This window comes from Colletotrichum tamarilloi (assembly GCF_030869305.1).
Source record: "Colletotrichum tamarilloi strain Tom-12 chromosome Unknown Scaffold_2.1, whole genome shotgun sequence".
In the NCBI taxonomy this organism is placed as follows: domain Eukaryota; kingdom Fungi; phylum Ascomycota; class Sordariomycetes; order Glomerellales; family Glomerellaceae; genus Colletotrichum; species Colletotrichum tamarilloi.
Genome location: NW_026849385.1, coordinates 717,356 through 745,161, shown reverse-complemented (window position 1 = coordinate 745,161; position 27,806 = coordinate 717,356). Strand labels below are relative to the sequence as shown.

General features: G+C 54.2%; 12 protein-coding genes across 12 annotated transcripts; 6 read left to right on the top strand and 6 right to left on the bottom strand.

Moving 5' to 3' along the window:
• Nucleotides 1-1,033: 1,033 nt before the first annotated feature.
• CTAM01_00888 (uncharacterized protein) lies at nt 1,034-1,850 on the bottom strand (the record flags this gene model as incomplete). The annotated part of the gene is made up of 3 exons (XM_060516934.1): nt 1,034-1,109; nt 1,164-1,696; nt 1,758-1,850. 3 exons carry the CDS (start codon nt 1,848-1,850, stop codon nt 1,034-1,036), a joined length of 702 nt encoding a protein of 233 aa, XP_060388396.1.
• A 412-nt stretch (nt 1,851-2,262) lies between these two features.
• CTAM01_00887 (DNA polymerase alpha/epsilon subunit B) lies at nt 2,263-4,708 on the top strand (the record flags this gene model as incomplete). Its single annotated transcript, XM_060516933.1, has 2 exons — nt 2,263-2,993; nt 3,046-4,708. 2 exons carry the CDS (start codon nt 2,263-2,265, stop codon nt 4,706-4,708), a joined length of 2,394 nt encoding a protein of 797 aa, XP_060388395.1.
• A 2,012-nt stretch (nt 4,709-6,720) lies between these two features.
• On the top strand, nt 6,721-9,314 carry CTAM01_00886 (uncharacterized protein; the record flags this gene model as incomplete). Its single annotated transcript, XM_060516932.1, has 2 exons — nt 6,721-7,059; nt 7,110-9,314. 2 exons carry the CDS (start codon nt 6,721-6,723, stop codon nt 9,312-9,314), a joined length of 2,544 nt encoding a protein of 847 aa, XP_060388394.1.
• A 2,156-nt stretch (nt 9,315-11,470) lies between these two features.
• On the bottom strand, nt 11,471-11,855 carry CTAM01_00885 (uncharacterized protein; the record flags this gene model as incomplete). The annotated part of the gene is made up of 2 exons (XM_060516931.1): nt 11,471-11,710; nt 11,802-11,855. The coding sequence occupies 2 exons, from the start codon at nt 11,853-11,855 to the stop codon at nt 11,471-11,473; spliced, it is 294 nt and encodes a 97-aa protein (XP_060388393.1).
• Nucleotides 11,856-12,502: 647 nt separating this feature from the next.
• On the top strand, nt 12,503-13,024 carry CTAM01_00884 (uncharacterized protein; the record flags this gene model as incomplete). Its single annotated transcript, XM_060516930.1, has 1 exon — nt 12,503-13,024. The coding sequence occupies one exon, from the start codon at nt 12,503-12,505 to the stop codon at nt 13,022-13,024; it is 522 nt and encodes a 173-aa protein (XP_060388392.1).
• A 694-nt stretch (nt 13,025-13,718) lies between these two features.
• Nucleotides 13,719-14,118, bottom strand: CTAM01_00883 (uncharacterized protein; the record flags this gene model as incomplete). Its single annotated transcript, XM_060516929.1, has 2 exons — nt 13,719-13,822; nt 13,890-14,118. The coding sequence occupies 2 exons, from the start codon at nt 14,116-14,118 to the stop codon at nt 13,719-13,721; spliced, it is 333 nt and encodes a 110-aa protein (XP_060388391.1).
• An 844-nt stretch (nt 14,119-14,962) lies between these two features.
• Nucleotides 14,963-16,438, top strand: CTAM01_00882 (domain found in IF2B/IF5; the record flags this gene model as incomplete). The annotated part of the gene is made up of 4 exons (XM_060516928.1): nt 14,963-14,974; nt 15,290-16,130; nt 16,205-16,228; nt 16,293-16,438. The coding sequence occupies 4 exons, from the start codon at nt 14,963-14,965 to the stop codon at nt 16,436-16,438; spliced, it is 1,023 nt and encodes a 340-aa protein (XP_060388390.1).
• Nucleotides 16,439-17,146: 708 nt separating this feature from the next.
• On the top strand, nt 17,147-18,946 carry CTAM01_00881 (FAD dependent oxidoreductase; the record flags this gene model as incomplete). Its single annotated transcript, XM_060516927.1, has 2 exons — nt 17,147-17,398; nt 17,624-18,946. The coding sequence occupies 2 exons, from the start codon at nt 17,147-17,149 to the stop codon at nt 18,944-18,946; spliced, it is 1,575 nt and encodes a 524-aa protein (XP_060388389.1).
• A 1,337-nt stretch (nt 18,947-20,283) lies between these two features.
• CTAM01_00880 (allergen Asp F7) lies at nt 20,284-21,156 on the bottom strand (the record flags this gene model as incomplete). Its single annotated transcript, XM_060516926.1, has 1 exon — nt 20,284-21,156. The coding sequence occupies one exon, from the start codon at nt 21,154-21,156 to the stop codon at nt 20,284-20,286; it is 873 nt and encodes a 290-aa protein (XP_060388388.1).
• A 141-nt stretch (nt 21,157-21,297) lies between these two features.
• On the bottom strand, nt 21,298-21,669 carry CTAM01_00879 (uncharacterized protein; the record flags this gene model as incomplete). The annotated part of the gene is made up of 2 exons (XM_060516925.1): nt 21,298-21,395; nt 21,450-21,669. Coding segments are annotated over 2 exons (318 nt in total), but the record flags the coding sequence as incomplete, so codon positions are not given.
• Nucleotides 21,670-22,005: 336 nt separating this feature from the next.
• On the top strand, nt 22,006-22,248 carry CTAM01_00878 (uncharacterized protein; the record flags this gene model as incomplete). Its single annotated transcript, XM_060516924.1, has 1 exon — nt 22,006-22,248. One exon carries the CDS (start codon nt 22,006-22,008, stop codon nt 22,246-22,248), a length of 243 nt encoding a protein of 80 aa, XP_060388386.1.
• A 3,175-nt stretch (nt 22,249-25,423) lies between these two features.
• CTAM01_00877 (uncharacterized protein) lies at nt 25,424-26,650 on the bottom strand (the record flags this gene model as incomplete). Its single annotated transcript, XM_060516923.1, has 3 exons — nt 25,424-25,739; nt 26,006-26,173; nt 26,367-26,650. The coding sequence occupies 3 exons, from the start codon at nt 26,648-26,650 to the stop codon at nt 25,424-25,426; spliced, it is 768 nt and encodes a 255-aa protein (XP_060388385.1).
• Nucleotides 26,651-27,806: the final 1,156 nt, after the last annotated feature.

Here is a 27,806-nt window from a genome sequence, read left to right as displayed (position 1 = left end):
ACGCGTTCGTCCCGAGTCATATTCAAGCGCACCAACTACACACAATGATACAAGACATTTGATGTTGATAAGTAGTGACTAGACCTGACCAGTAGATGGATCGCGGCTCGAGGCATACTCTGGTGGTGTATCTGTATCATTTTCACATACTGCGCCGGTGGTCACAGAACCTCTTACGCAGTAATTACTACCTTGGGTTTGGATACAGAGTGGGCTCTTGGCCATAGGAAATCCCTCGCCCTGGACTCAAGGAAGCAGAGCCCAACTGATCGCTGGCATCGCTACCCGCCCGCATGTCATCCTATGGACGGCCCGGCAACTCAGGCCACCCAGGGATCAAGGCGCTGCAGCTGCTTGCATCGGCTAAACAACCCTGATCAATCCTACCATCCAAAGGAACAACGGCCCTCTGACCCAGGTATCTGTACCATTTGGAAAACTATCGAGATGCAAAGATTCGAGGATCAAAATCTTTCAAGACTATTGATGACAATTCCAGGGTTAGTCGGTAAAACATACCCGAACTGACTCAACCGAGAACATCAACCGGCGGTCTGGAATCCAGTGCATGTGCCCGCTTCTGTTTTTGGGCTCCTTTCGTCCATGTGCATATTATGGCGGGAGTCGAGTACGGGGTTGTGGGGGGAAACCGTGTCTGCAGGACGAAAGATTCTGCAGCAACTCCATTCCCGAGGTTAAAGGAGCAAGCTCACGATCCCCTCCGTGTGCTTGTTCCTTGCCAATTGCTCGAACAAAAGACCAAGTGGAGGTGGGTGGGTTCTTCAAACTCGCGTAGGCTTCGTCTAGCCCTCTTCCTCCCAAGTTGCACTTCGACCCCAAAAAGGTACCTGTCGGCGAAGAAAGCAACCTAATGTTCATCCTAGAAACCGACTAACATAATCTCGTCAATATATGCAGTCGTAAAGTGGTGAGCTACTATTACATGAGCGTACAAGTTCACAGCGCGCATCCGGGGGTCGGCTAGCTCCCCCCCCCCCCCCCCCCGAAGAGTCCTCCGATACTTGCGGGGCGATTACGAGTGGTCTTTATCGGCTTCCTCGCGAAGTCTCTCAACGAGCTTTTCTGAAAGATACGGACTCAACCCAAGACTATTCGTGTTAGTCTGTCTGTCTAGTTTGTTTCACAGAGGCTTCGCAACTTACATTCCCTCGTTGGTGATAATTCGATATGTTCCACTTGGCTCGAGCGAACCAATTATGTTGCCGCTTTGATCGACTTCAACGCTGCCCAGGATATCTTCAGGCCAGGCAATGCGACCAAAATCTGGAGGGTTTCTTGAATCACTAAGGTGGACGTAACCGCCGTGCCCGCCTCCTCCGGCGCCGCCTTGGGCACTGGCACCACCAGCACCACCGCCTCCGGCGCCGCCGCCGCCACCGACCTTGCTCGACGAACGCCTCTTGTTCTTCTGGGCAAAGAGTGCCCCTCCAGAGCCAAGATTGGCTCCGCCAGGCCCTGCAAAGGCTTGCGCCTGTGCTGAGAGGTCCTTGTCTTTATGCGCATGCTCCGCAAGAACTTCATAGAGGATCTTGGTAAAGGTTTGGTTCTCGATAAACGATCGTGGCGTCGGAGGATCGGTCGTAGAGAAGCCAATGGCTATTCTCTGGTTCGGAGGCTCATCTTCGAGGTAGGATAGGAGAAAAGAGGCTCGTGATGCATCCGCAGGGAAGACTTTCTGCGCGGTAGAAACGGTCAGCTGCTTTATCGACACGCATGGCAGAGGGACAGGAACTCACAATGCGCGGGTTGGACGGCAAGCTGGACATGGGACGGAAGATATTGAGTCTAGAAACATGCCTCGGCATGAGTCGAGCTACTGGTGCCAGCATTGTGAGTATATTGTTCGGAAGGGTGCGAAAGACAGGAGCGGCGTATTTGCAATTGAGAGGCTTTGTCTTTTCGAATTTTGGCACAGACAGCTCCGATTTCTTTCGATGACAGCATCCCAGCTGCCCAGAGTCAGTCAAGGAAGCTTGAGCCACCACCTGCTCCAGCCACAGCCACAGCACTCAACCCCACTTCGGCTGACTGTGGCGCTGGGTTAAGAGAGCGCGATCAATTAACCAAGACGCGGCGTTTCGCTGTGATGGACGCGTCTCAATTAAGCCTTTGGCGTCCCTCGCGACTGTTCTTGACAACCACTCTGTGACAAGTGCGACAACCGCCACTCCGAAGAAGATCCTCGAATTTTGAAACACTGCCATCTACATACCATTCAAATCACAGAGAAACGTCTCAATCATGGATCCGCCACCGTCAATATCTCCTAAGCGCAAAATGCCCATGGCCAACATCTTTGCCGCAAGGACGCCTGCCCCTCCATCTTCTGCGATACCCTCGTCCTCGCCCGCATTCGGCACCCCAGTCCATCCTTTGAAGCCTTTCAAAGCCTCAGCGCCGACGAAACACGCGATCCTCCCCATCATTCTACCTCCAGCCACACTACGACCACTGGCATTCCGAACCTTCACAAAGAAACACAGTCTGACCCTTGCCTCCTCCGCCTTACAAGAACTGGCTACATTCATCGGCCGGCATTGTGGATCCGCATGGCGAGAGGAGGGACTCGCAGAGAAGGTCCTGGAGGAGGTGGCAAAGTCATGGAAAAGCCGCAATGGTGGAGTTATCGTCGATGGCGCAAGCCCAGAGCTTAAAGATATTCTGAAAAACTTGGAGGAAAATATGAGCGGGGGCAAAATTGTGGCCGGCGCCAGAGGCTTGAGTCGACAGAATAGTCTTCTGATCGAACCGGGGCAAGATGTTGACATGTCAAATGCGAGATTGGGTTTGCGGCCGGCACAGGCATCGTTGGCTCGAGAGGACAGCCAACAGAGCTTTGGCATGTCTAGTCTGGGCGTCGAGGAAGAAGAGGACGACGAGAGTATCAAGGATCCGCGGAAGTGGTTCAACGTCATCGATGCCTACGATCAGCCAAGATATTCCTACAATGTTGCCAAGAAGCATTTCGAGAGGTACGATATGGGTTCTGCCCGAGGCAGGAGCTTACTCGCTAACGATGAGCAGGGAAACCTCAAAACCTTCACTCCTACCGCCAGCATCACACAAAACTGCGCTATTCAGAAACAGGTACAATGTCATACACCAGAGATTGCTCAGGAACGAGTCCTTCCAGACGTCAGCAGTTGCGAGCACGAGAGCTCCTTCGGGCAAACGGTCATCATCAAACCAACTAAACCACAAAATTACCCCAATCGCCAATCTTTTAGGTCGCCACGGTAGCCACCACATGCTTTTGGGCATGTTGAATGTGTTGCCTGCGGGAGGCCTCGCGATTAGCGACCTGACGGCCACTATTGCCCTAGATGTGTCACAAGCTGTTGCAATCCCCGAAGACTCGGCTTGGTTCGCTCCTGGAATGGTTGTGCTCGTGGATGGTGTTTACGAGGAAGAAGAGGAGTCCGTCGGCAAGGGACTGAGTGGTAGCAGCGGTGTCGGAGGAACACTAGGCGGCAGGTTCCAAGGCTTCTTTATCGGTCAACCCCCATGCGAGAAGAGGAGAGCCACATTAGGAGTCAGTGGTCCCGATGGCGGCCAGGATCACACCATAGGAGGTGGATTCGGCTGGATCGATTTCCTCGGCGTCGGAAGCGAACGAGCCGTCGGACCCAAGATGCGGAAGCTTGAACAGCGGTTACTGCCCCGCCACTCTGCCGAGGAGGTGCCTAGTAGAGGGCGGATGGTGATCATCGGCGAGTTGAACCTTGACCAACCACGAACGTTGCAAGCCTTGCGAAGGATACTTGCGATATATGCAGCTGAGCCCGAAGGCTCAAGTCCAATGACTTTCGTTGTCACGGGCAATTTCACGCAGCACGCTGTTCTTGCCAGGGGTGGTAGCGGCGGCAGCATTGAGTACAAAGAATATTTTGACGCCTTGGCCTCGGCCCTGTCCGACTACCCCACGCTCCTCCAAACGTCTACATTTGTGTTCGTTCCTGGAGACAACGACGGTTGGGTGTCAGCGTTCACTGCCGGCGCTGCGACACCGCTGCCTCGAAAAGGTGCACCGGATGTCTTCACATCACGTATTAGACGCGTTTTCGCGGCGGCAAATGCGGAGCTCGGGGCCAAGAGCGATGGCGAGGCCATCTGGACGTCGAACCCAAGCCGTTTGACACTCTTCGGTCCGAATCACGAAGTTGTCGTCTTCCGAGATGATATCTCAGCTCGCCTCCGCCGCACGGCAGTCCGCCTCAAGTCATCGAAACAGAATGCCGGCGAGGATGAGGAGACCCAGCCTCCTGAAGACGGCAGCGGAGTAGACGACGTCAATATGGCAGGGAACGACCAAGTCGAAGCAGATGAGGCTATGGACGTTGATATTCCCAGCGAGAAGCCCGCTGTAAAAGAGGTCAATTCGAGCCTGCCTCAAGACATCCATGCGGCGCGGAAGCTCGTCAAGACGATCTTGGACCAAGGGTATCTGTCGCCTTTCCGTCAAGCGACCCGCCCAGTGCACTGGGACTATGCGACGGCTCTGCACCTCTACCCTTTGCCAACATCAATGGTCCTTGTAGACACGACGGCGCCACCGTTTTGTGTGACGTACGAGGGGTGTCATGTCATGAACCCGGGCAGCATTCTTGTGCCTGGACGGACGCGAGTCGGTCGCTGGATAGAGTATGAGATTGGCAAGATTGGCAAGTTACGGGAGACGACGTTTTGAGTTACAGCATAGCGGCTTTGTGTTTTACAATACAATAGACTTGGGGCCGGAGTCGTGGCTACCTAATAAGGGCTGTTGGCAATTGGGGTTGAGAATGATACCACCATCTTCAAGGAAAGACAAGTCCCTTGAACGATGAGATGAATCTGCACATGAAATGCCGTTTACTCTGTGTCTATTTTATCCTTTGATGGGCATATAATCACCAGCCTAGAGTTCTCTCTCCAGTGTTCTACGGCTGGGGCGATGGCTTCCGAGGAGATGGACGTATTGGCTCTTAAGCTAATTAAGATAAGATTACCAAGTGATACTTCTCCCAAGTTGGGGAGTCCGTCACTGTTGATAGATATGGCAGCATGCTTCCTGTGCCTGATCAGAGGCCATCATTGGTTGAATCCTGGTTGGGAAGTTTTTGACGATCTTCATAGGCTTCATTGGCTGTGTTGGCTCTACGCAAGTAGCAACGCAGCACCCGATATGGCCATTTCGAAGACGCTGTTTCCTAGCACAGTTTTGGCTGCTCGAAAGGTTTGACATTGGGGTCCGGCTCTAGATACAGAGTTCGAGAGGTACAAGCTCAAGGTCATGATGATCACCAAGGCATGAGGTTGAAGTTCCACTTCCACGTGGAGAAGCATGTTCCCCAAGCACGCGGGAGAAATGAGCTGCGCGTGAGTTGTCACGCCACGCAAACTTTCCTGGCTTAGCGCACCGCTAGACCACCGGAGGCAGGAGATAGCCATGAGAGAGTAAGGTAGGTAGGTTGCGTAACATGAAGATAGGTGACACTCTCTTTCCAGACTCCAGCCAGTCATAGCAGCCCAGACCTGGTTTGCGCTTGACCGCTGCTGAAACGGAGTTGACCAAAACGTGGAAGTCGGCCCACGTACTGGGTGTTCTTGCGGCATTCGTTCCCGTCCTTGGACACATTTCTGCGACTCCCTCCCAGCTTGTCCATCGAATTCGAGCGTGCACTAACAGCACGTACCGCTACCCTGGTCGACATTCCCATAATGGGATAGGTACCCCATGGTCTTGTCCCTCTATCCCTTCTTTCTTCCGTCTCAAGTCCTAGCATCCGTCGGACCCGACCGTGAGGTACCTTGGTATGCTGTGGTCCCGGCGAGCGTATTTCAAGTGTCCAACACTATCCGTTTGTGTTCACCCAGACACAGTTTGGCTTTGTGTATTGTTATCGAGGAAGAACAAAATACCTTAGAACAAGAGATGAAAGTCCATGGCGGCCCAGACCGCGGGCTAAAATAAGCGAGAAAGTGCTCCGTACCCACGCCAAGTTCGGCCGGGTCTGGCCTCCACTCCTTCGCAGCATACCTTCCAAAATACAGTGCTCCGGTTCGGCCCAATCAAGTCAGCAGCAGACCACTCACCTTCAATCGCCTCGCATCGCCTTGTCCTGGGCGCCACTGGAGCACGCCCTGCATCGTGGGGAATCTCGATCGAGATCTCACAGAATTTCCATATCTTCCGCCCAAAGCCCCATTCGGCCTCCCCGGGCAGTTTCGACCGCCGATCTTCCTCCAAGACGACGCAGGAGGCACAACTGAATGACTTGGCTTTCGCCAGCATCGCGAACACAACTCGCCAGCACTGCGTGCGCGCTTGCGTTGCCATCCAGGTTGTGTGGGCAGCCTCGGCCTCAAGCTCTTCCTTGCTGACTGACATTGTCGGTGACGCCAGCTCCGTTTTCGAATAATCTACCTTATTTCTGCATCTCGGCTCGGATTGTTGCTGCCGCTCCTGCTGCTCTTGACGCTTGTTAGAGCGTAAGAAGAAACGCTCCGAGCCTTTCAGACGCCACCTCACGAGCCGTGGGACCTACCATTTGTTTACCATCGTCAGCGGTTGCTGCTACCTACCGTCTGAATCCGCCGCACCGACGTTGCACCCATTTATTTTGAAGTTCATGGGTCTGGACATCACGGCATTCCGTCCCCGCTCTCAGTGAACCGCCGTTGGCAGGACCACACCATCACAAGCAATCAAAAAAAGCCATGGCATTGTCACCGGGTGGCATCGTTTCGGCTCAGCTAGGCTTCCTTGCCATCTTCAACCCATCGTTGGGTCATTCCGATGAGACTCTTGACGATCAAATTGTTTACTACTCTTCAGTCAACACCCAACGACATAAACGGCGTCACCGCTCACGTGCAAAGCCAACTGAGAATCTGTCTCAAGAGGAGCGCAATGAGCGTCTTCGTCAGATTGGTCTTGCCCAGGGCATGGTCGAGTTCAGCAAGAGCTTCTCTGGCGGCCAGCCTGTCGACTCCATCGACACGGACAAGACACGTGTGATCCTCCATGAGCTGGAGCAAGACTGGTGGATTCTTGCGGTACGTTTCTCCTTACACTGCTTTGTTTTCTTATTGCTGATTGCCTGCAGTCCATTGATCTTACTCGTATTCCTTTGCCGCCCAAGCTTCAGACAGGGAAAGCAGAAGAAACCCCAGAAGAGGTTGTCGAGTATTCATCTAAGGAGATTAAGCCGTCATCTCTTCTGTTGCAGGATCTGCTCCGTGCCCATACTATCTTTCTGCTTCATCATGGCACCTCACTCAGTGCCCTGTTTGTTCGCTCCCGAAGAATGAGTTTCCTCAGCCTGCTTGGTCGGTATTGGGACCTATTTTTGTCAACTTGGAACGTAATGTTACAAGGGAACCCAATTCGCACAGTATTTGGAGGCATCAACATCGCTGCGTCTGGCGAACTGGGCATTGGCGTCGGCGAAGAGGAGCGGGGCAGTGGGGAACGAGAGGTGTTGGAAGGGCTCGTCACTAGAGTTGAGGGTCTTAAAGACCTGGTGGTCTCAAAATTTGGATCATTGGATGCCGATGGGGAATCGAAAACCGGGAAGGAGCCGAAGAGGTCCTGGCTGGGTACAGGACAAGATCCAGGTCCTGAAGACGGTGCCATTTTTCTGGGGACAGGAGCGTTATCTCGCAAGTCCGTGAGAGATATCACCCTATGGATGGAAGACTTGTATACATGGGGAGAAAACGCCTACGGCGTCATTGATAGTCCGACATCTCTTCGCGCTGGCCGACGGGTGAAGAGATCTGAGCCGGCCCCGGAATCCAAACCAGCACCAGCCCCGGCGCTTACAACGAAGCCAGCAGTACGGCCGCCGGTTCGCCCCAACAATCATCGATCAAATTCTGGCTCTGCTTCTGGGAGCTCGACCTCGACGAGAACACTGGCTGAGCGGCGTGGGCTTGATATTGGTACGGTGAAAGAAGCCAAAAGGCCAAGTGACACCAAGGGCAATTCGGCCCCCGTTCCCGAGATCGGCGACACCGAAGCCGACACTGTAGCCGCTACCGGCTCTACCGCTACGCCAACTCAAGGAGAGAGCGATGGCCACATGGACAAACTTATGACGGTCATGAAGTTGGGGTACGGCACGTATTGGTCAATCGGCAAATCGGATACTTCTTCGTCTGCGTTTAAGAGCCAACTATCTGCCGTTGCTGCGTTTCAAACTGGGGAGTCCTCTAAGGCTGCGGTGAACCCGCATGTGAAACCTAAGCAGATGGAAGATGACGAGGGACATTACCTCATCGGCCTGATGGGCGATGTCGAGGAGGGTAGTGGCGACGAGGAAAACGGAGCCTCAGATGAGGCAGCTGAGCCCGAATCGAACTCTCGTACCATGCTACGCACCGTCCACGTTGAGCTTGACAAAGTTGGCACGGATCGCCTAGAAGCAGATGTCGTGAGGAACCTCGGCAACCTCACGAACGATGTGACGCCTCTCGGAGCCAACGCTGTGAGCTCGAACCCGACATTTGGAAACCAGGACTCAAACAAAGCAAGCAAGATGCGCGTCGTCGTTTACGTAAACAAACCCTTCATATTTACTTTCCTCTTTGAGTTGAGGACCGACTCGCTGGCCTGGAACTCGTTCTACAAGTCTCTTCATTTCCAGTTGGCACCTTTACGAAAGCCACTTTTATCTTCGATCCAATATCGGCCAGATAGGCCGGAGTCCAGTTCTTCATCGTCCAACATCTACGATCTCGTATGGGACGCTGAGGCTATGACGGTACATTCGACCATACCAAATATTCCGGACCACACACAAGCATTCCTATCAAACGCACCATTACCATGGTCAAGAGTGGAGGCCATGAACACACACATGCAACTACTCAACATTTTCAACCTCACCAGGCCGGAAATGAATCAGCTCGAGAGGACCTGCAAGACCAATCGTGGCTGGTGGGTCGTCTGGCAGCGCATCCTGAATCGACACGCCACGAGCGACGAAGCATTTCAGCCAGCGCAGAACTACGAGGACGGCGCCCAGTCGACGTCGGATAGGGACGTTTCCCCAGCGAGCGGCGATGGATCCAGCACAGCGCGGCCGGCATCGCCTACGCCGCCGAGCCCGACGGTCAGTAAGGAGATTATCCTGATCCGTAGGGCGAGCGATCACGCCGGCTACCGCGGCGTCAGCTCGTCGTTCGCCGAGGGCGGCATAGGACTGACGGGATCTGGGTGGGGCGGTGACGGCGCGGGCCGTCTTGCGTCGGGGATCGGCATTGACACACGGAAGTATATTGAGGGGCTCTTGAACTTTAGCCGGTGAAGAACATGATGTAGTTGCTCTAGAACTCTCCAAAATCTAGGGCGGCCGGGGCGGTGGTCAATTTTCCTTCCTTTCTCCAACTTCTAGGTTGAGAGACACGCGGAGTACGCGGGGAGCGCAAAAACGGATTAGCTACGGCTGTGGCGTTGGGTTCGTGTCAATAACAGGGGAGACATCATGATGATACGCATCAGCGGTGGACTTTTTTTTCCCCCCTCGTCAAGAACATGATTAGATGAGGGTAATTTTTTGTCAATGAATGACCAAAGGTCGATATCTCATGACCGTGCGTAAACCCATTGCACTCGAGTAACGTCATGATTCCTTTCCTGGCGTACTTTTTAGGACGAAAGTGCCCGGCTTGGCTTCGGGCTAATTTTGAGTCCACGGCGTGTGTCTGTGTGTCTGCTCTGCTTTGCTACACTACCTAGACTTGTTAGTAACAGCAGGTCATAATTTCTGCGCTAGAGAAATTGTAATTCTTCTATTGCCGCAGTAGCTTGACAGCGGCTCGGTAGCCATGACGCCATGGGATCTAGAAGTGTGACGCGTGACATTTTGGATCTGGGTATTGAGTTGAGTGTGAGTAAGTGTCCTAAACGTCACGATCCAGGGCAGTAGTGTAAGGCGAGCAGAATCGCCTTCGGTCCTGGGTAGGGGGCTTCTGAAGGCGACAACAGATGAGTAGTTGATTACGTCTAGAAATGGGACATCAGAGGGCTTATGAAGAATGGATGATCGCTTGGCAGAGCAAGCTACCTAGACGAAAGAGCTGCAGGGTGATGCCAAGCCCTTTACGTTGGATGAATGTGTTTTCTTTTGTCGGTGCCGCCAGTCTCAATGGCTGCTTCACTGATAGCGGCAAAATACGTCTCAGAAGCTGAGAGTCGATTTTGGTGAGGGAGAAACAAAGACCATGATACTTACAATGCCACTAATGAGCGGCTGAGGTCTCTTATCGCTCCGTTTTATGTCCCTAATGAAACTAAATGAAAGTTAGAGAGCAAGAGACTGAATGGAGATGTACGAAGATTTAAAGAGATCTTCTTAACCTCTATGTTCATGTGATGATAATTGTAGCTAGATACTGTCCGCTCTCAAGCGACAAAAAAAGGTTAATCAGGACTTAGGGGACTGTGGACTGGTAGCGCTGATTTGAGGGTGTAAATCATGACCGTGAGTTCACCACGCCGGAAGCTTGTTGAATAGTACGCGGGTGTGACTGTTTGTCCGTGGGGAAGCCACCGGGGGATTTGCTGCTCCTGCGTTTTCTGTTATTTACCTTGATTATCATGACTCCTGGCTGAATATCTGTGAGGGTCTAGATGGATGGCAGCTCAAGTTCGACGCGACAGACTTTCCCAAGCGCGGGATATGCTGGCTTCACCTTGTTTCACCGAAGTAGTCGCACAAGGTTCGATAGGACGACAGCGATCGTAACAAGGGTACAGAAACAATGAGCCGGGGCTTAGATGTGTTGTGGATGGTCGAAATGGATGCTTTCTCTAGGGGTGGTTGCTGGGCTGCGGCCGACTTCCCCCAAAGCAACAGCGAATCGCCAGGAAGAGAGGGGGATTTGCTGCAGGGGCCGGAGAACGCACGGCAGACAAGGCGAAGAAGGAGGGGCAAGAGGATTTCCCAGAGAAGTGGGAGGGGGACTGCGAGGCTCTTCACCTGCCAACCGGCATCACCCCGCCGGTAACAACCTACGGAGTGCAGCATGTAGGGGTTCTCTGTACTTCATGGGGAAGGTAGGGAGAGGGTCTGACAGAGTTGACAGGGCTCAGAGCACCGAGAAAAGTCTTTTCACCTTCCATCCCTACCACAGAAAAGCTGGATGGGAAACTCATGAACCCTGCAGGAAGGGCGAAAACAGAGCCACAATTGCCAATGAGAGCCGCGCAACCACGAGCGCTGCGGCCTTGCTTCCTTTTGCTTGCGGCCTCCCAAGAGTTTCCCAACAAGTCCACAAGTTGAACGAGAAGAGGGCCCAGTGGTCCACGGCTTTCGGGCACGTCGGGAGAGGCGCCACCAGAAACGCGCCACCATCTGTAAGAAATCTTTCCCTCTCAGCTCCGAGTTGCTCACTCCCCCTGCAAAGTTCTACTGCCTTGGTTTCAGAAGCTAGCTGTTGCCAGTTGAATATGCCCTATCCGTCAGTACGGGGCAGGTCGGTGGGCGCGAAATGTATGACGGTCGCGGATGTCCCAGGGATTCGTTGGGCTGAACGCGGTCTCGTCCAAGCCGTCTAGCGGCATCGTCGGAGCCGTCTTGGACCCTTGGATGATGCCATTGGACCGCGTTAGGCATGTCAGGCGCTCGAGCAACATCAAGCTTGAAGCTGCAAAGCAATGCGTGGAAGCTCGCGCCCTACCGAACGGTGTCATGTACAGTGTCTTGCGTGTGCGCATGTGTAAGTACATCGAGGCTCAGATGCCAGTAGATAGGGCACGGAACTGAGGTAGGTAGGTGGGGGGAGGTACGTACCGTGTTAGTGTTGATGGTGTTGTGTTGTGTTTTGCGCGCGTGAAGGAAAGACATTGGCTGGTGAGGTCATAGTTCCCGCAAGTGCCGATCCATCATCGAAGCTCTATCTCCCTCTTGTCCTTGTCCGCGCGCAGCTTCCGTAGCAGCAGCGCACAATCTCCATGCCCGGTGCCGAAAGAGTTCTTCTTCACCTTACACAGTAGAGGCGGCTTAGGTTAGGTTCCCATCCATGTCCGACTGACTTTTTAACCTGGGAAGAACCCTCCTCGACCGATCCCAGCCCACCCTCCCAACTTATTAAAGATACCCTTGCCTGCTGCTCATTGCGACTGCCTTTCCGCCACGACCTTAATCACCCGACAACCAAAGTCCAGATCCAGAACTATCTTATTTGTCCCACGCCACCCCTTAAGACTCTGTTTGACTCCTGTTCTCCTCCACATCACACACACAATTACAGTCCGAAATCAACATTCCGTTGTTTGTCTGACAATATCAACAGCAAAGAGTCACCATCGTCATCAAGCACCAGTCACGCCACAGCATCCAGCTTCGTCTTAGACACAGCTATAAACAAATCGACACCAATTACACATTCCGGTGCTTATAGAGAACCGTCCTCTCGGCTTTTTCAAGCTCTCTAGATACCTGAAATCGCTCTTGCCGAATTCTCACGACAAGCGATACACAACCAGCCCAACATGATGGAATCAATGTTGCAGGTCCTCGTCCGAGGTGTACAGATCCTCTGGGTCCTCCTCGTCACAGCATTGATCGGCAATGTCATCGCCCTCAACATTAACAGCGCCGGCTCCGCTATGGCCGCCATCAACTTCTCCATGTTCGTCGCCGTCCTCAGCTGGTTGGCGGCTCTGTACGGCCTTGCCGCTGCCTTTGTCTCGGCCATCGCCATTCCCATTGTGCTGTTGGCCCTTGACGGCGCAGCCATTCTCTTCACCTTCATCGACGCTATTGTTCTCTCGGCCAAGCTGCGCGCAGTCAACTGCGGCTCTCTGAACAGAAGCAACCTGCCGAGCGATTACATCGTCTGGGGTTCCGGCGACGATGAGAAGCGATGCCGCGAGATTCAGGCCAGCACCGTCTTCATGTGGTTCCTGTTTGCTAGCTTCTGCGCAGGAGGCTTCTTCACCTTCATGAACTTCCGTCGCGGCGGTGGCTCTGTCCGCAGCTCTCGCCCTAGCATGGCCCAAGTCGGCGTCTAAGTCTACGACTTTCTCAACTATGTGCGGCGCAGACTCTGCAAAATGAAATAGAGTACAAACGGGGTATGGAATTGGACGGGCCGGCTGGGTAGGACATTTGGTCATCGCAAGACTTGCAGGAAGACCACCGAGTCCTGACGGCGTTGGCGGCAGGTTATTGATAACTTTACCTTTCACGATGGCATGTAGTAATAATGAATGACTGGATATGGGTATGGGATGACATGGATATCTTGTCAGGGATACGGCGGGGCCTATGATGCCTTGGGAGCTGGGGCATTTGTCATGGAGCCATGAGCAGCTCTTTGTAGTACAACAACGAATTGATACCATTCCACGACTTTACCCTTCCCCTACTACACGTGACCCATATAGGATTATAGGATATGGATTATGTATTCACCTCCGAGATTGACCAAATCGATACTGAGCATACTGCGATCGCGAGCTAGTTGACCCCCTTGGCATCGAGATATGCTTGATAAATTCGTTCAAACGTTCGATTTAAATCTAGTCTTTTGGACCGGGCTGGATGCCTCGCCTCAATATGTGCCGCCTGGTCTTCTATGACGGCTTGCCCTCAACGCCAACCATGTATACACGCCGAACACCATGCAGGATGTTGCGGGCTTGGTAGTAGAATGCCCAAAGTCTCGTTTTTCCAAAGAGCCCAGTAAGCCCCAAAATGCGCTTCTTATAATGTTGCCGCTGCCTCAGCCGCGCCGGCGGCCTTGAAGGCGCCCTTGTTCGTCCACCGCACCTCGACGTTGTGCATCCATTCCATGTATCGTGACCAGCCTGTGGGTATACCGTGTCAGCATCTTGAACGATGACGAGAGACTTGAGAGACCGGGGCGAGGCTTACTCCAGTATGCAAACTTGCGACCAAAGTATTTGCCGGCAAAGGGAACAATGACCATGGTCAAGAGGAGCTGGACCTGCTCCAAACTACGCTCCCACTCCTCCTGGGCGTCTGATTCATCCTCGGAGTCTAGCACGCTGCTCGATATTGAAGGCAGGGAGTCAATCTCGTCGTTATCGGAGGAAGGTGAGACGTCGTCGTGCAGGATGAAGGAGTCGGTGGATGCCATCATGTCGGGGGCAGGCAGGCGTCGTCGGCAGCTCGGTTCTTGGGTTCAGGTGCGTTGAATGAATCGGGGGAGGAGGGTATCGAACTCGGTCGGCACGCTGCTTCTCGAAAATAGCTAGGGTCTGTCCCTTGCACGCGTCCGCTTGATGTTCGTAGCTGTTGTGATACAAGACGACCCTCTTGATGGGCGTTCGCAGGGGACGGTTGATTCAAGGTCCGCGATGTCTCTCCAATGGTTAATGCCGGTGCAGCTTGAATGGGCCAACAGCGGAGATCGGAACGCCTGGAGCTCTCTCTCCCCCGTTTCCTCAACCAGAAACGGCAATCAGGACGGCCACTCGCAGACGTTGGGACCTCGATTGTAATTGGCTTGCAAGTCGCTTTTGATGGGTCCTACTAACGCTGCAGGCGAGGGGGCATGGTGACAGACGGCAACGGGCACAAACGGAAAGAGTCACCTTGCGGTCACGTGAGACGTACAATCACTGAGTCACAGCCCACCCTCACCTGTCGGGCGCGCAGCCGCTACCTTACAGTGGGCAAAGATAGTCGTCTTCCACCCTCACGTCACACCCCCTCAAGAAAATCTCCCAACTGCTGCAGCCAATTCTCATCTCTGCTCTCACAAATTCGCATTACCGAACCATTTTGTGACGGACCACAGACAGCCTCCTTCCGCCATTTCACAGACCGGTCGTTCGGGATTTCTGCACCATATCGCGCCGACAGTAGACTCATTCAGTCGCACCGTGGACCAGCCCAGATTAATACCAGCCCAAAGGAATTCGCCAGGCGCCGCCCCAGGATACCTAACCGAGACTCGGTTCAGTGAGACACAGGCCGCAATCATGGATGTCGAAGTAAGTTACCGTTGCTAGCCCTCCCTCATGCGCACTTCTGAGCACCACCACCCACTGGCCCCTCCACCAATCCCATGCTTGATTACCCCACTGCGAACCGGAACCAGACACGAATTGAACAGAACATTTTCCGTGACTCAACCTCTGTCAAACCGCCCGAGCTGCTGGACATCATCACCACCTGACCGTTGTTCGACCCCCCGTCCCCTCTTCTACTGATCCAGTTTTTTTCTCTTCAATTCCTCAAACGGAGAAAAAAAAAAGACCCAAACACCATTGAATATCGTTTTCTAACATAGGTGCCTCCCCCCACAGGATACCACTCCCGCCCCCGAACGCAAACAGCGCAAATCCGTCGCCTTCACAGACGAGCAAGTAGTAGTCGACGCAGACGGTTCAGTCACAATGGTCAACGCCACCGAGGAACCCAAGGAGACAGCCCAGTCGCACACGCCCCGTACGCCGCCGCTTACCGCAGCCCTTGAAGCCTTACATGCTGATGCCAATTCTCAAGCTGGAGCCGAAGATGCGACGGCCCCTGTCCCCGATGTTGCTGAAGATGGCGGGCTCGACCTGTCAATGAAGAAAAAGAAGAAGAAGAAGGTTCCCAAGGAAGGTGACGACGCTGAGGAGGCTGCCGCTGGCGAGGACGGCGGTCTTGACCTGTCGATCAAAAAGAAGAAGAAGAAGACGAAGGTTCCCAAGGACGGCGATGAGGACGAGTTCACCGCTAAGCTCAAGGCCCTGGAGCTCGAGGGCAAGGAGGAGGGCGCCGAGGCCGAGGGTGCTGCCGACGATGGCGACATGGACCAAGGTACCGGTATCTGGCAGCACGACGAGACCAAGGCCCTCAGCTACAGCCTGCTCCTGAACCGCTTCTTCCACCAGCTGTCTCAGAAGAACCCCGACCACGCTCTGAGCGGCTCCAAGAGCTACAAGATCCCGCCCCCGCAGTGCATGCGTGAAGGCAACAAGAAGACCATCTTTGCCAACATTGCCGAAATTTGCAAGCGTATGAAGAGAACCGAGGAGCACGTCACAGCCTACCTCTTCTCCGAATTGGGTACCAGCGGTTCCGTCGACGGCAGCAGACGCCTTGTTATCAAGGGTCGTTTCCAGCAGAAGCAGCTTGAGAACGTGTTGCGCAAGTACATTAGTGAGTCTTTGCTCGGTGCCCCTGACGTTTGCTGCCGCGTAGATGCTGACCAAAGTTCTTTTCTTTCCCTACAGTCGAGTACGTCACCTGCAAGACCTGTAAGCTTACGAACAAAATACCCCACCATTGCGTCTCGTTGCGATTACTGACAACCGACCCCAGGCAAGTCCGCCGACACCGAGCTGTCCAAGGGAGAGAACCGTCTGTACTTCATTACTTGCAACTCTTGCGGTTCGAGACGTTCCGTCACCGCCATCAAGACCGGTTTCTCCGCCCAGATCGGAAAGAGAAGAAAGATGCAGGGTTAAGCGACGACAACCAAATTACGACCCCACGGACCAGAAACGAGAAAAGAGTTGGAGAGGTGTTTCTTCTACGCTATTTACGTCCTTTAGCGTACTCTTGTCTTGTAGATATGACCTTCGCTGGCCCAGGCAGTGTGCACTGCGGCATTCACAGCTGCGGCGCTCCGGGTGGCCAATGGATTGATGGCACAATAGAGAAAATTGGCGTTTCCACCCTTAAAAATTGGTACGGTAGTCGGGCAGTAATGTCAAATTTCTTGATGATGCTCATGTCTTCGGCATTCTTTGAACACGCGTATCTGCAGTAACCAGCAGTCTGTGGAAATCTACGACAGCAGTGACGCAGGCCGCGGACGTGTGTCGATGATGCCGCGTTTCGGCTTTCATACGGTGGGAGGAGTGCAAGGGCCGGAGGGGCAAGGCCGGCCGACCTCACATGTGCGGCGACCTATAGTCAACCACCACCACCACCACCACCACCACTTTCCTCGCCCAGGCACATGACTGATCAGTTCACGCGACCAACATCACATAAATACCAACATTGACGACTGCATTTCACATAGAACTTTGGCTGCAGTAAAAGTCTCTAACATATAATTCACAACATTCCAAAAACGGCACATCGCGGTTTTATAAAGCTTATCAATAACCCCTCAACCCCGATAAGAAACCCCGAGCATCTCAACTTAACCCTCAACAAGCAAAGCAATGACAGGCGAAACCCTCCAGCCGGGCCAAGCCGACCTGCCCTCGGCCAAGAGCACGGCGTCGTACTGGCACCGCGAGCCTTCCAAGACGCTGCTTGGCCACCGGACCACACGGGACCTGCCGCCGACCGCGGACGTCGTCGTCGTCGGCAGCGGCATCACGGGCGCGTTCGCTGCCAAGGAGTTGCTGGAGCGGGCTGGTGCCGGCGCTGGTGGGGAGGGGAAGAGGGTTGTTCTGCTTGAGGCGCGGGAGGTTTGTTGGGGGGCTACTGGACGGGTGAGTTCTTTCAATTTCTTGTGTATTTTGAGAATGTCTCGTTATGGAGGTTCTTCCATTGTTTGGAAGGGCTTAGACGGGGGTGACTTCCTTATCATCGTCTCACTCACTCATACACGCCATACTATCTATCCCCGCCAACATCCCAAGCCCTCCGATTTACCTTAAAAAGGAACCTTTAGAACTAACTTGACAATCCAGAACGGCGGCCACTGCCAGCCGGTAGCTTACAGCCCAAACACCGCCATCGCAACCTTTGAGCTCGCAAACTACGCCCACATCCGTGACCTCATCGCCAACAATGCCATCCCCTGCGACTGGGTCTCCCTCCGCGGCGTTCACGCTCTGCTGACGCCCGATCTCGTCGACGCCGCTCGCAAGCAAATCGCCGCATTACCGCCCCGCTTCGCGTCGCTCGCGCGCCTCGTCACGGACGCGGAGGAGCTCGCAGACCTCAGGATCCCGGACGCCGCCGGCGCCGTCGTGCAGGAGGAGGCGGCAAGCGTGTGGCCCTACAAGCTCGTGTCGTGGATCTTTGAAGATCTGCTGCGGAGGTTCGGAGTGGACAAGGCTGACGTGGACACTTTGACGGGAAACGTCGGGCAAGGCGTCTCCTTCAACATCCAGACCTCCACGCCCGTAACACGCCTCCAACACCTTGCCCCCTCAACCCCGTCCGGCACACCATCATGGATCCTCCACACCCCTCGCGGCCAAATCGCCACCGCACAAGTCCTCCTCGCCTCAAACGCCTACACCTCGCGCCTCCTCCCCCGCTTCGCAGACCTCGTCGTCCCCGTCCGAGGTCAGGTCGCCGCCCTCTTCCCGCCCCGGCCGCGCGCCGAGCTCGGGAGGAGCTATGTCTTCATGGCGAGCTCCGACGCTGCGAAGGGTGAGCCGAACCAGGATGATTACCTCATACAACGGCCCAGCCCCGGGCTGGAGATGATTCTGGGCGGTGGGCGGGCGAATGGGACGCTGCGCGGGGTGGGTATTTCTGACGATGACGAGGTTGATCCTGTTGTTGCTTCGTATTTGAGGCGGGCTGGGGCGAGAAATCTTGATCTTGCTCGCACTACTGACACTGGTCGCACTAATACGGTCACGGGAATAGGGCAGACGCAGACGGAGGCGCAAGAGGAAGAGGACAGCGCCACCAACGCCAATAGCAAGAAGGAGCTACAAGCGAGTCACGAGTGGACGGGCATCATGGCCTTCTCGCGCGACGGCAGGCCGTGGGTGGGACAAGTGCCCGCCGGGACCGTCCTCGGCGGCGGGGAAGGGCTGTGGGTCTGCGCCGGGTATACCGGGCACGGGATGCCGCAAGCCGCGCTGTGCGGGCGGGCTGTGGTGGGTATGATGATCGGCGGCGGCGGCGACGGCAGCAGCAGGAGGGAGGATGACGTGGATGGGGAGGAGGAGGAGCTTCCGGCTGAGTTCTTGGTTAGTGAGGAGAGGGCTGAGAAGGCGAGGGCTTTGCCTTCCATCAAGGAGATGGATGACTTGGATATGTTCTTGTTGTAGACAAAGGTGCCTGTCGTGGCGAATCTCTGTGCAACTTCGGAATAGGGGCGTGTGTAAACGGTGCAGTTCCTCTGCGAGTTTTCGACATCATCCTCTGTACAGCATAGGTAGCTCTTGCAGCTAAAAAAGCCCCCAGTCTGTGGCAATGAATAGATCATCTAGACCTCGTCTTCCAACTCAACGAGATATCGGGATATCGGTCCTCTGTGAACAGTTTCCCTAGCCAAAATGGAACAACAATGAGGACAAGGCGCATTGCGAGGATGGGACTGGACTTAGGCCATCTCTCTTTCTCTCGTCCTCGGCTCGTGAAACCAACCCTTACCAAATAAGTCAAGGCAACTGAGGCGCAGGCAGACGAGGAATGCTGAACCGCCGCCCGGCTCGCTGGACTGGCCCAGGACGATCCGGATCGTTGCGGAGCGAGACACGTACAAGCCTGTGTGTCAGAGACAATCGCCTCTGCAGACTCCAGAGAGGCAAGAGAAGAGGGGGCGAGGGGGCTTTGGGGCTCGACGGCTAATGCAGCCACGGTAACAGATGCGATGCAGAATGTCTCTGTCAGGCTGGGCGATGTTTGCTTTTTCTCTCCTTTTTGGAGTTTGGACGTCACCTGAGCTGGTCGTTGGAATGTTCGACTGTGTCATTTTGCAAACCAGTGGGAGGCTAGGTTTTGCCCCTCCTTTGCCTACCATGGCGAACATTTCGTCAAATATCATTGCGTCTCGAGGGGAATCTCATGAGGGTTCTCAGACATTAAGAATGCCAAGATGTGGAAGAGGGCAGTCACTCGGCCGATTGTCCAGGAAACGCGGAGAGTGGGATTGCAGATCGAGTTCCAATAATGGGATTTTTCTACTTTTTGTTTTTGTCCTGGAAACCACATTGGTCCCAATAGCCCATTCGGGGATACCATATGGTGGTAACACCCCTAATAGATATATACATTGAAAGTTAAGTTTAGAAACTGACCGGTGGACAAGCATATCCACAAACAGAACACCAAATGCATCCGCCCAGGATGGACCCACGAACGGAGTACGCATACACAGGTATAGAGATATTCGTCATCACGTCATCAAAACCGTAGTTTTGTTCGTAGTCTTTTTGTTATCCAATCCAGTCCCGTGCTGTGAACCAGGCGCCGTCCTCATTCAAGTGAGGTGAAATGTGACCATAATTGTTATTGAGATTTGAGTGAAAAATGGCTGTCTTGGGAAACTGCCATGATAGGTGATCAGCGCGGCACCTCCATTGGGAAGCGGCATGGCAAAAGACGATGAAGCACCCGCGGAACCCCAGAGAAGCTGGAGCGAGAGCGCGCACCAGTGCGCCTCTTAGTCAAGGAACTTCCACTCGACAGTTCCGCGACCAACGCCGAGGCTGCCGAAGAGTTCGAGGAAGGCCTTCTCGCTGACGTCAATGGCATCCGCCTCGCAGCCCATGCACTTGTCGCGGACGGTGGCAGTGGTGGTCTTGCCGTTGCAGGTGATCTGGACCTTCTTTCCGCAGTACGGGTTGCCGTTGGACTGGGCACCCATGACCAAGTGAGAGACGGCAACAATGTTCTCGGTGTTGTCCTTGCCGCTGTCGTCCTCACCGCAGGCGCCAAGACCAACAGCGTAGTAAGTCAGGTCACCAGTGTGCGTGGTGCCGCCAGAACCACCGCCGGAACCACCAGAAGCAGCGGAAGTGGTCGCGGGAGGGGCCTGGCTGGTAGTAGGTTGAGGCGCGGGGGCGGGAGTAGTGGACGTGGTAGGAGCCGGCGGGGGAGCAACGTAGACAGAGGTTGAAGTCTGGACGGGCTCGGGAGTCGGGGTCTGGGGAGCAGGGACGGGCGTAGATGTGGTGGTGGGGATGGGAGCTGGCGCCTGCTGCTGAACGGATTCCTTGATGGGAGAAGCAGCCGCGGAAGGCTTGGTGGAGGTTGACAAGGTGGTGTAAGACGGCTGGTCGGCGGGCTCAAAGAACTGGGCGGGAACGGAGGTGGTAGGAAGCGCCGAGCTGGTGGACGAGACCTCGGGTTCAACCCAAACGGTGGAGGTTGAATCAACATATTCGGTCACGTAGGCGGTCTCGGTAACCCACTCGGTGACGAGGTGACGCTTCTGGTGCTTGCCGTGGACATGGCGGCGTTTGCTTCCATGCTGATGGGGCTGGGCAATGGCAGTGGTAGCCAGGACGGCGCAGAGGAAGGCGGCGGTCTTCATTTTGGCTTGTCGAAGACTGTGTTGGTAGTCGAAGTGGTTTTGGTTTGTGTGATCCAGGAGACTTATACGGCCTCTTGATAGTAAAGTTGGTGATCGTCCTTTCCGTCAAGGTGGAGTTGGAAGCGAAATGAATGCAATGGGCTAAGCCTCTTGATCAGGGAATGTGCTTGCTACAGCGTGGGAAGCCTGGTTGGGTTCAAGGTTGTCGATGGGAGCTCGGAGCAGTCCTTGGTATGTACTTGATGTTTGGAGGCAGACTGATTCTGTAGAGTTGGGATGAAAAGGGAGTTCACTGAACTCTCTGTGTGACGACAAGACGGGACGAATCCGTTGGTTGGTAGTTTGGATGAACCTCGAAACAGTCTTCTGTGAAGGAATGAATTGGTGGGACTGATAGTTGGTCGAGCACTGCTCAAGGGTCCAAGAAAAATGAATGAATGGGTTTGTGGTCAAACAAGAGGGAGCGTTGTTGGATGAGGAAAAGAGAGAAAAAAGAAAGATCGCAAAAAGTGTACGAGACTGGGAAGCGGATGTCGACCAGGATTTGTATGGCAGGCAAAAACTGCACCAGACGACAGGCACACAAACACGACGTTGGAGTCCTGGACAGCAACATCCAGGGCCGGCCGCAGGGCCAGGCACAGGTGAGCCACTTCGGGACTGGCGAGACTGGGCGAGGTGGGAAGAGGGGGGCGCGGAAAGCAGGGCTCAGGGGGTGTGCGTGGTAGAGGAAGAGGAGGAGGCCTGCAGGTCTTGCTAGCGCTGGCACCATTCATCCAATGCCACCACCCTCTCGCCCAACCAAGTGACGAAGGAGCTGCTGACGGTGCCCTCGGTACCTGAGAGAGCATGGAAGCGCTGTCCAGGCACAACCAGGGCCGCACCGTAGGGACGGGTAGCGTCCTACAGAAGTCGCGAAAGCCCCGAGAGGGAATAAACAGCAAAAGTGGGGGGATGACTGCATTTCCTCCACTGAGAATAGCAGTCATTAGGACGAGGTGCAAAGAGAAGAACCCCATAGTACTGGAGATCCTCCCCCTTGGCCGAGGCAGTTTCTCTGCGTTTTCTGAGCGAGTCGTCAATCGGCACTGAGATGGTTGACTTCACGGCAACTGTCGTTCGCTGACCCTGGCTCTGGGGCTGGACGTCCGAAAAAAGAACGTACCAAGACAGAAGAAGCAACTTGAACGGTCCATGGAGGTGCGAGAATAGCCCGTTGGATCCGTTAGCGCAGCCTCTTGGGAGTCTTGACCGACCTGCTCGCTGCATCATTGGCACCGGCCCACCAAGGGACAATCCTCACAAAAAAAATACGTGCTTCGGGCCATTTCTGGCGGGCCGGGCTTGCTTCGTAGCCTTGAAGGGGATGGACTCGACTCCTTGATACGGGCATGGCCCCCTCTTGACCCTCCAACAAGGCTCGATCGATCCACCATCTTGATGTTTGCTGGCCGTTCGCCTAAACAGCCCCAGGACCCCAAAACTGTCGTTGTCTGGAAGTCAAGCCGTTAGTCCTGGTAAGCAGGGCGGACTACTGCACACTAACCCAGACATCAGACAAGCGGAACTGGGTGCCGAGGAAACGTAAGCCGTTCGTCGTTTTGGCCAGTCAGTGAACCAGCAACTGCCAACGTCGTGACTCGTTTTGGGACTGAGAGGAAATCATCGTCGTATGGACGGCAATTGGGTTGTCGGGAAGTGGAAAGAAGATCGGACAACATAAGGTGGGTAGCGAGGCGCAGGCCATGGATCTGGGAGTTCGGGGGCGGCAGGATGTAGCCGAAAGTCGTAAAGTCTTGCCAAGTCAGCAAGCATCACATAGCCAAGTATTGAGCCCATCACATGTCTCTAGGGCCTTACCGAGACCGATTCCCTCGCGGCTGGTTTGGTAGGTATGTTCTGTCTGGTCTCTGCCAGCTGACGTGCTCTGCTATTTTGTCGCGACAATCGCTTGATCGCGGCAGACAGTGACTGTGTGACTCCGTCCCATGTCCTTGCTATTGCCCGCTCGTCCAACCTTTCACTTCGTCTCTCCACGGACTCAAATCTCTCTGTCCAACTTGCCTTGTCGCTTGTCACAATGCCATCTTGTTTCCTTCCCCGGCATTGCATGATTGGACGAACCGTCGGACAGGTGCTTGTTCCTTGAAACACGCGGAAACTGGGAAAAGGGTTCCAGCTTTTTTCGCTAGTCAAGAGTCCAGGGGGAAAAGAGGCCCAGACAGTGCCAGGGTCCGAACACCGTTGAACACCCCTCCTTGGGAATCCTGGATGCGAAAGAATGACGATCAGCCGGTGGCTCCGGGGGGCCCAGAGAGTACCGCAGTCGAGGACGGGTACCTGCTTGTCAGCCGCCAATCTTTTCGCACATTCGGGAGGGCACTCTGTGCTGCGCGGAGGCCTGCGATGTATTGCTGGAATGTGGACGGCTCGTTGCCGCGCTGGAGAGACAGGAAATATTCCAGTGTTTCTTTGCTTCATCTTCTTCTTCTTCTTCTTCGTTTTTTTTGGTCGGATGAAGCAGTGTCCAGCGCCCATGGCGGCTGGCTGCGATGTAACATTGAACAAACTGTGCGCCCATGGAAACATTGAGAAACAATGGTCGAGAAATTGGGGATGTTACCTTGCCACGCCGCGGCTGCCCCCATCATCGCACGCGGCAGGTATCTGTATCCGTACCTAACGTCAGCACCACACTACAGCGCAGGTGTGGATTGTTCCTGAAGTCCAGGCCAGTGCCGAGGGGCCGTCGTTGGAACATCAATTCGCGAGAGAAGAGAGACCGAGGGTAACACCAACAAGACTTCTGAAGGTATACTGTGTGTGCCTGAGGCTCCAGATGGGCACCTGCCAGCCCGAAGGAAGGAAGGGGGGAACTTGGCTGCTTGGGGAAGGGCCGAAGGGGGAGAAAGAAAATGGCAGGAGAAACGAACAGACAGGATTCCAGGAACGATACAACAATAGAACCTAACAAGGCGACGTCCAGCGCCCACGGCTCCGAGCAAACCCAGCCTGCACGGGTTCCTTGCAGCTGCAAGGTACGCGCCAATCACAATTAGACTTTGCCCTGAGCCTCCTCTCTCAGCGCAACCCTCACAGCCCGTCTGGCCCCCTGGCCCGGCTCTGATCCCGGACGATCAGCAGCTCAGGCAATGCCACATCACTTTAACCACTCACCCACCCACTGGGCCAGCAGCCAGCTCTAGCAAGCCATTGCCCTGGAACTGTGTTTGTTGGTTCCCTTCAATTCCTCCCTCTTCCTCAGCTCTGACACGACATGCATCTTCTATGAGGGCCTATTCTGCCACTTCCGGACTTGCCAACCAACCTGCAGTAGTCGGTGGATATTCTAACACGTCGGACCACGTTCCACGAGCGCCAAATCTGCAGAAATACTCCACTCTGGCATCTCACTGGATAAGCCCTTAAAGGCGTGCAGGAGCCTTCAGCTGGCTAAAGGTCAAGGTGGGAAGAAAACCCCTCACACTGTTTTTATTCCCGTTGTCAGTGTGTTGGACGTTGAAGTTGTGATACTTGACCGGGTCACCAGAGAGACTAACATCGGCCGCAGCAACTGTTGTATCTCATTATTCTTGATGGTCCCGGGCAAGTCGAGTAATATTTGTGCAGAGTGATGGCCTAGAACAAGCGGTCGAATATCGCAGTCCGGGTTGTTTTTATGTCCCGCTCCATCGTCTCCACCGTTCCTAACGATCATCATGGCGTATGAACTATTAATGGTGCATAAATGAATTGCTTTCTATTGATCCTAATATTCTCCATCTCATTGACGACACGGATGGAACTCCCTGCTTCCCGTCGTTGATATTGACGTAAGTTCCGGGGCACAATTACCGTCGCTCAACATCACCCATTCGAAATGCCGCAAGCTGGTCTTTGCTTGCCGGGGTACGTAATGCGATCAGGGAACCACTCGCAAGCTTGGCCATCGTCTAGCTCTTCTGCGGTCTGTCATTGTGCCGCTGGGTGAGCCACTTGAATGGCAGAATGACGGTCTCCGATATGTTTGTATCATCTCCGACGGCCACCTTGAACTTTGCTTGCTACTATGTTCCCTCTATTGTTGACTTACTCATGGCTCGAGTGCTTTGGCTTTGGCAGATGTGCCATCGTCCAGCAGAAGCAGAGTCTCTTCAACTGATGAGGAGCTCTCGCGCTTAGGAACATCTGGTGTCCCGCGGCCGAGGCGCGATGCTCTATCGCTCCAGAAATGGGGTCGCCCATTCGAAGATCACATCAAATCTAATCACTTTCGGTTCCCGTTTGAAGTCGGCTTCTTGCTTGCAAAAGTGTAGAGGAATAGGCCCTCTCTGCTGAAGACGGGGCGATCTTCGTCGACGATTTCCGTCACCAAGAACGCCTTTTGTGCCTTCTTGAGAAACTGCATGTCCGCACGTCTCCTCTTCTTGAAGCAGAAGTAGATAATCGCGTCTGGGTCCAACGCTAACAGGTTGGTCAGAGTCTCCAGCAAGAGTGGAAATGCCGGCTCGAAGTAGACGCAATCGGCTGCCAGAATGACATTGGGCTTGAAATCGACAACCTCTTGCGGTAGCGGTTCGCCCCTATGGTATTGATCAGTCATCCGTACATCAGCCGAACGGTAGCTCGAGTCCCTTCGAGTTTCCTGCAGAAGAACACCTTCGGACGTTCATGTGGACCATGTGAGTTTGAATCCATTCGAGGGTCTCGAGCATCTCGAAGATCTCGAAGCACCCTAGGCTTCCTACCGTGCACATAGACATTCTGGCCCCCGTGGCGTTCCCGGACGGGACCTCTGGGGATGGATGCGCACGGCTGGGATCAAGCGAGCTGGGGGTAAATTACTCACCAGTTCAGGATCATGGGCTTAACTTTGTCTTCGAGGCCATTCAACTTGGTGTTCCGTCCCATCAGCTCGAACATCTCGTCTTGGTCTGTGAGGTACAGCGTTTCCTGCAATCCACAACCTAAAGCCACAGCCAGTCCGACGAGTCCGCCACCGGCGCCCAGCTCAAGTCTATTTGCTCCGAAAAGCCCCGAGTCAGCTCAGTCCATAGCAATGATGTCTCCTCGTGCGATGACGGCGCTTGGACTAGGACTAGATATCATGTAGCATGGTATAACCAGTAGTAGAACATGACAGACCACGAGGCCGAGAAGAGAAGCAGACGTGGCAGTAGGTACGCAATAGAAGTGGCTTAATGACTAACATTCTCGCGCCCTTGAGGTTCTCTCGGTGGTAGCGCAGCACGTGTTTTGTAAGCACCATGCCTGCAGGCCAGGTTTGACCGCCGCATCCCGAGGCGAGATCTTCATGGAGTTGAAGGGGAGTTGACAGGAGGCCGGACATGTCATAGGCTGACGTAGTTGCGGCCTTGTAGGTGGGGAGCGGTGTGAAGTCTTCGCCAATGGCCAAGGGCGAAAACTCAGGCGAGGGAGAGCGGTCGAGTGACTCCATCTTCTCTGGTATGAGGGGGTTGTTGAGAATCCGCATAATGCTATTGTGTGTGAGAAGCAGCCCAGGGAGCGCACGGAAACAGCTTGAAGTAATAAGGCGAGGCAAAGTAGGTTGAGCTTATTGGCAGTAGGCCGACACAAGCGGCTAAGCGGTGCTCTTTCTACTTAGGCAGGCAGTGATTGTCGGGAAACGGTGCAGATCTACCTAAGGTAAAGACTGGAGGCTAGAAGTAAAAATGGCGGGCACGGAAGAGCGGTATCGCTGGCCTTTTTTTGCATGGGATTTTATTTTTATTTTATTTCAACGTCCGTTTTGCTGAGGCCGACGACAATCTAGACTTTCCGATAAGGGGAGGTGCGTTTTGCCTCAAGCGGGGTTGCCCCTTCTTCGCTGCGCGCTTTCCGCTTCAACCATGTTCAGGGTCCTGCACTCTCCGCTCTTTCCAATTTGTTTGGCAACGACGGTTGATTTGAGCCTCACTGGCATGCGGGTGACAAAATCGATTTCCTGCTATTCATCTTCATAAGTACCCCTTTCACTGCTCATATCATAATTACTACCCTTTATATTAAAGTTCTTCTGAGGTATATACTCAGAGGAATATACTCTGCCTAATAGGTATTAATGCTAGTGATAATAGCGGTGGAACTGCTTGTCGGATGTGTGAGGCGGAAATCAATTTTGTCACCCACTTGACTGGGTAGAAGCGTGGCTTGTGTGGGTGGAAATCGGAAGAAGCCTTCGTTACGCTCCGGTATTGCGGGATACCCAAGCAGGGCTTACCTAACAAAAGGGAACCACATGTCCTGCCCTCCTGCCTCTCCCAAGTACTCCCGATTACACCATCTTATCCTCCTGTCAAGCACAAGACCGAATAAGCTTGACGAATGTATTGTCCAATGTAAAGCAATGGACTGTTTAATCAACCCTCGAACTAACCCGCAGAACAAACCTAATACATTCCGGACCTCGTCGAACCACACGTTCCGAGTGGACATGTCTCATCCCGCCTCCCTCTATGCCTCAGGGCCTAACCTATCCCCAACACCCTTGAGGCGCTTCAACCCGCCGCTGGAATGCAGTCCTCGATTAGTCGCCTTCTGACACTCCAAGTATGGCAAGTGAACCTTTGCCACGCTGAAACGATTGCTTCTTCGAGTGAAGTAGTACCCTCCGTTGACCGACCACATGG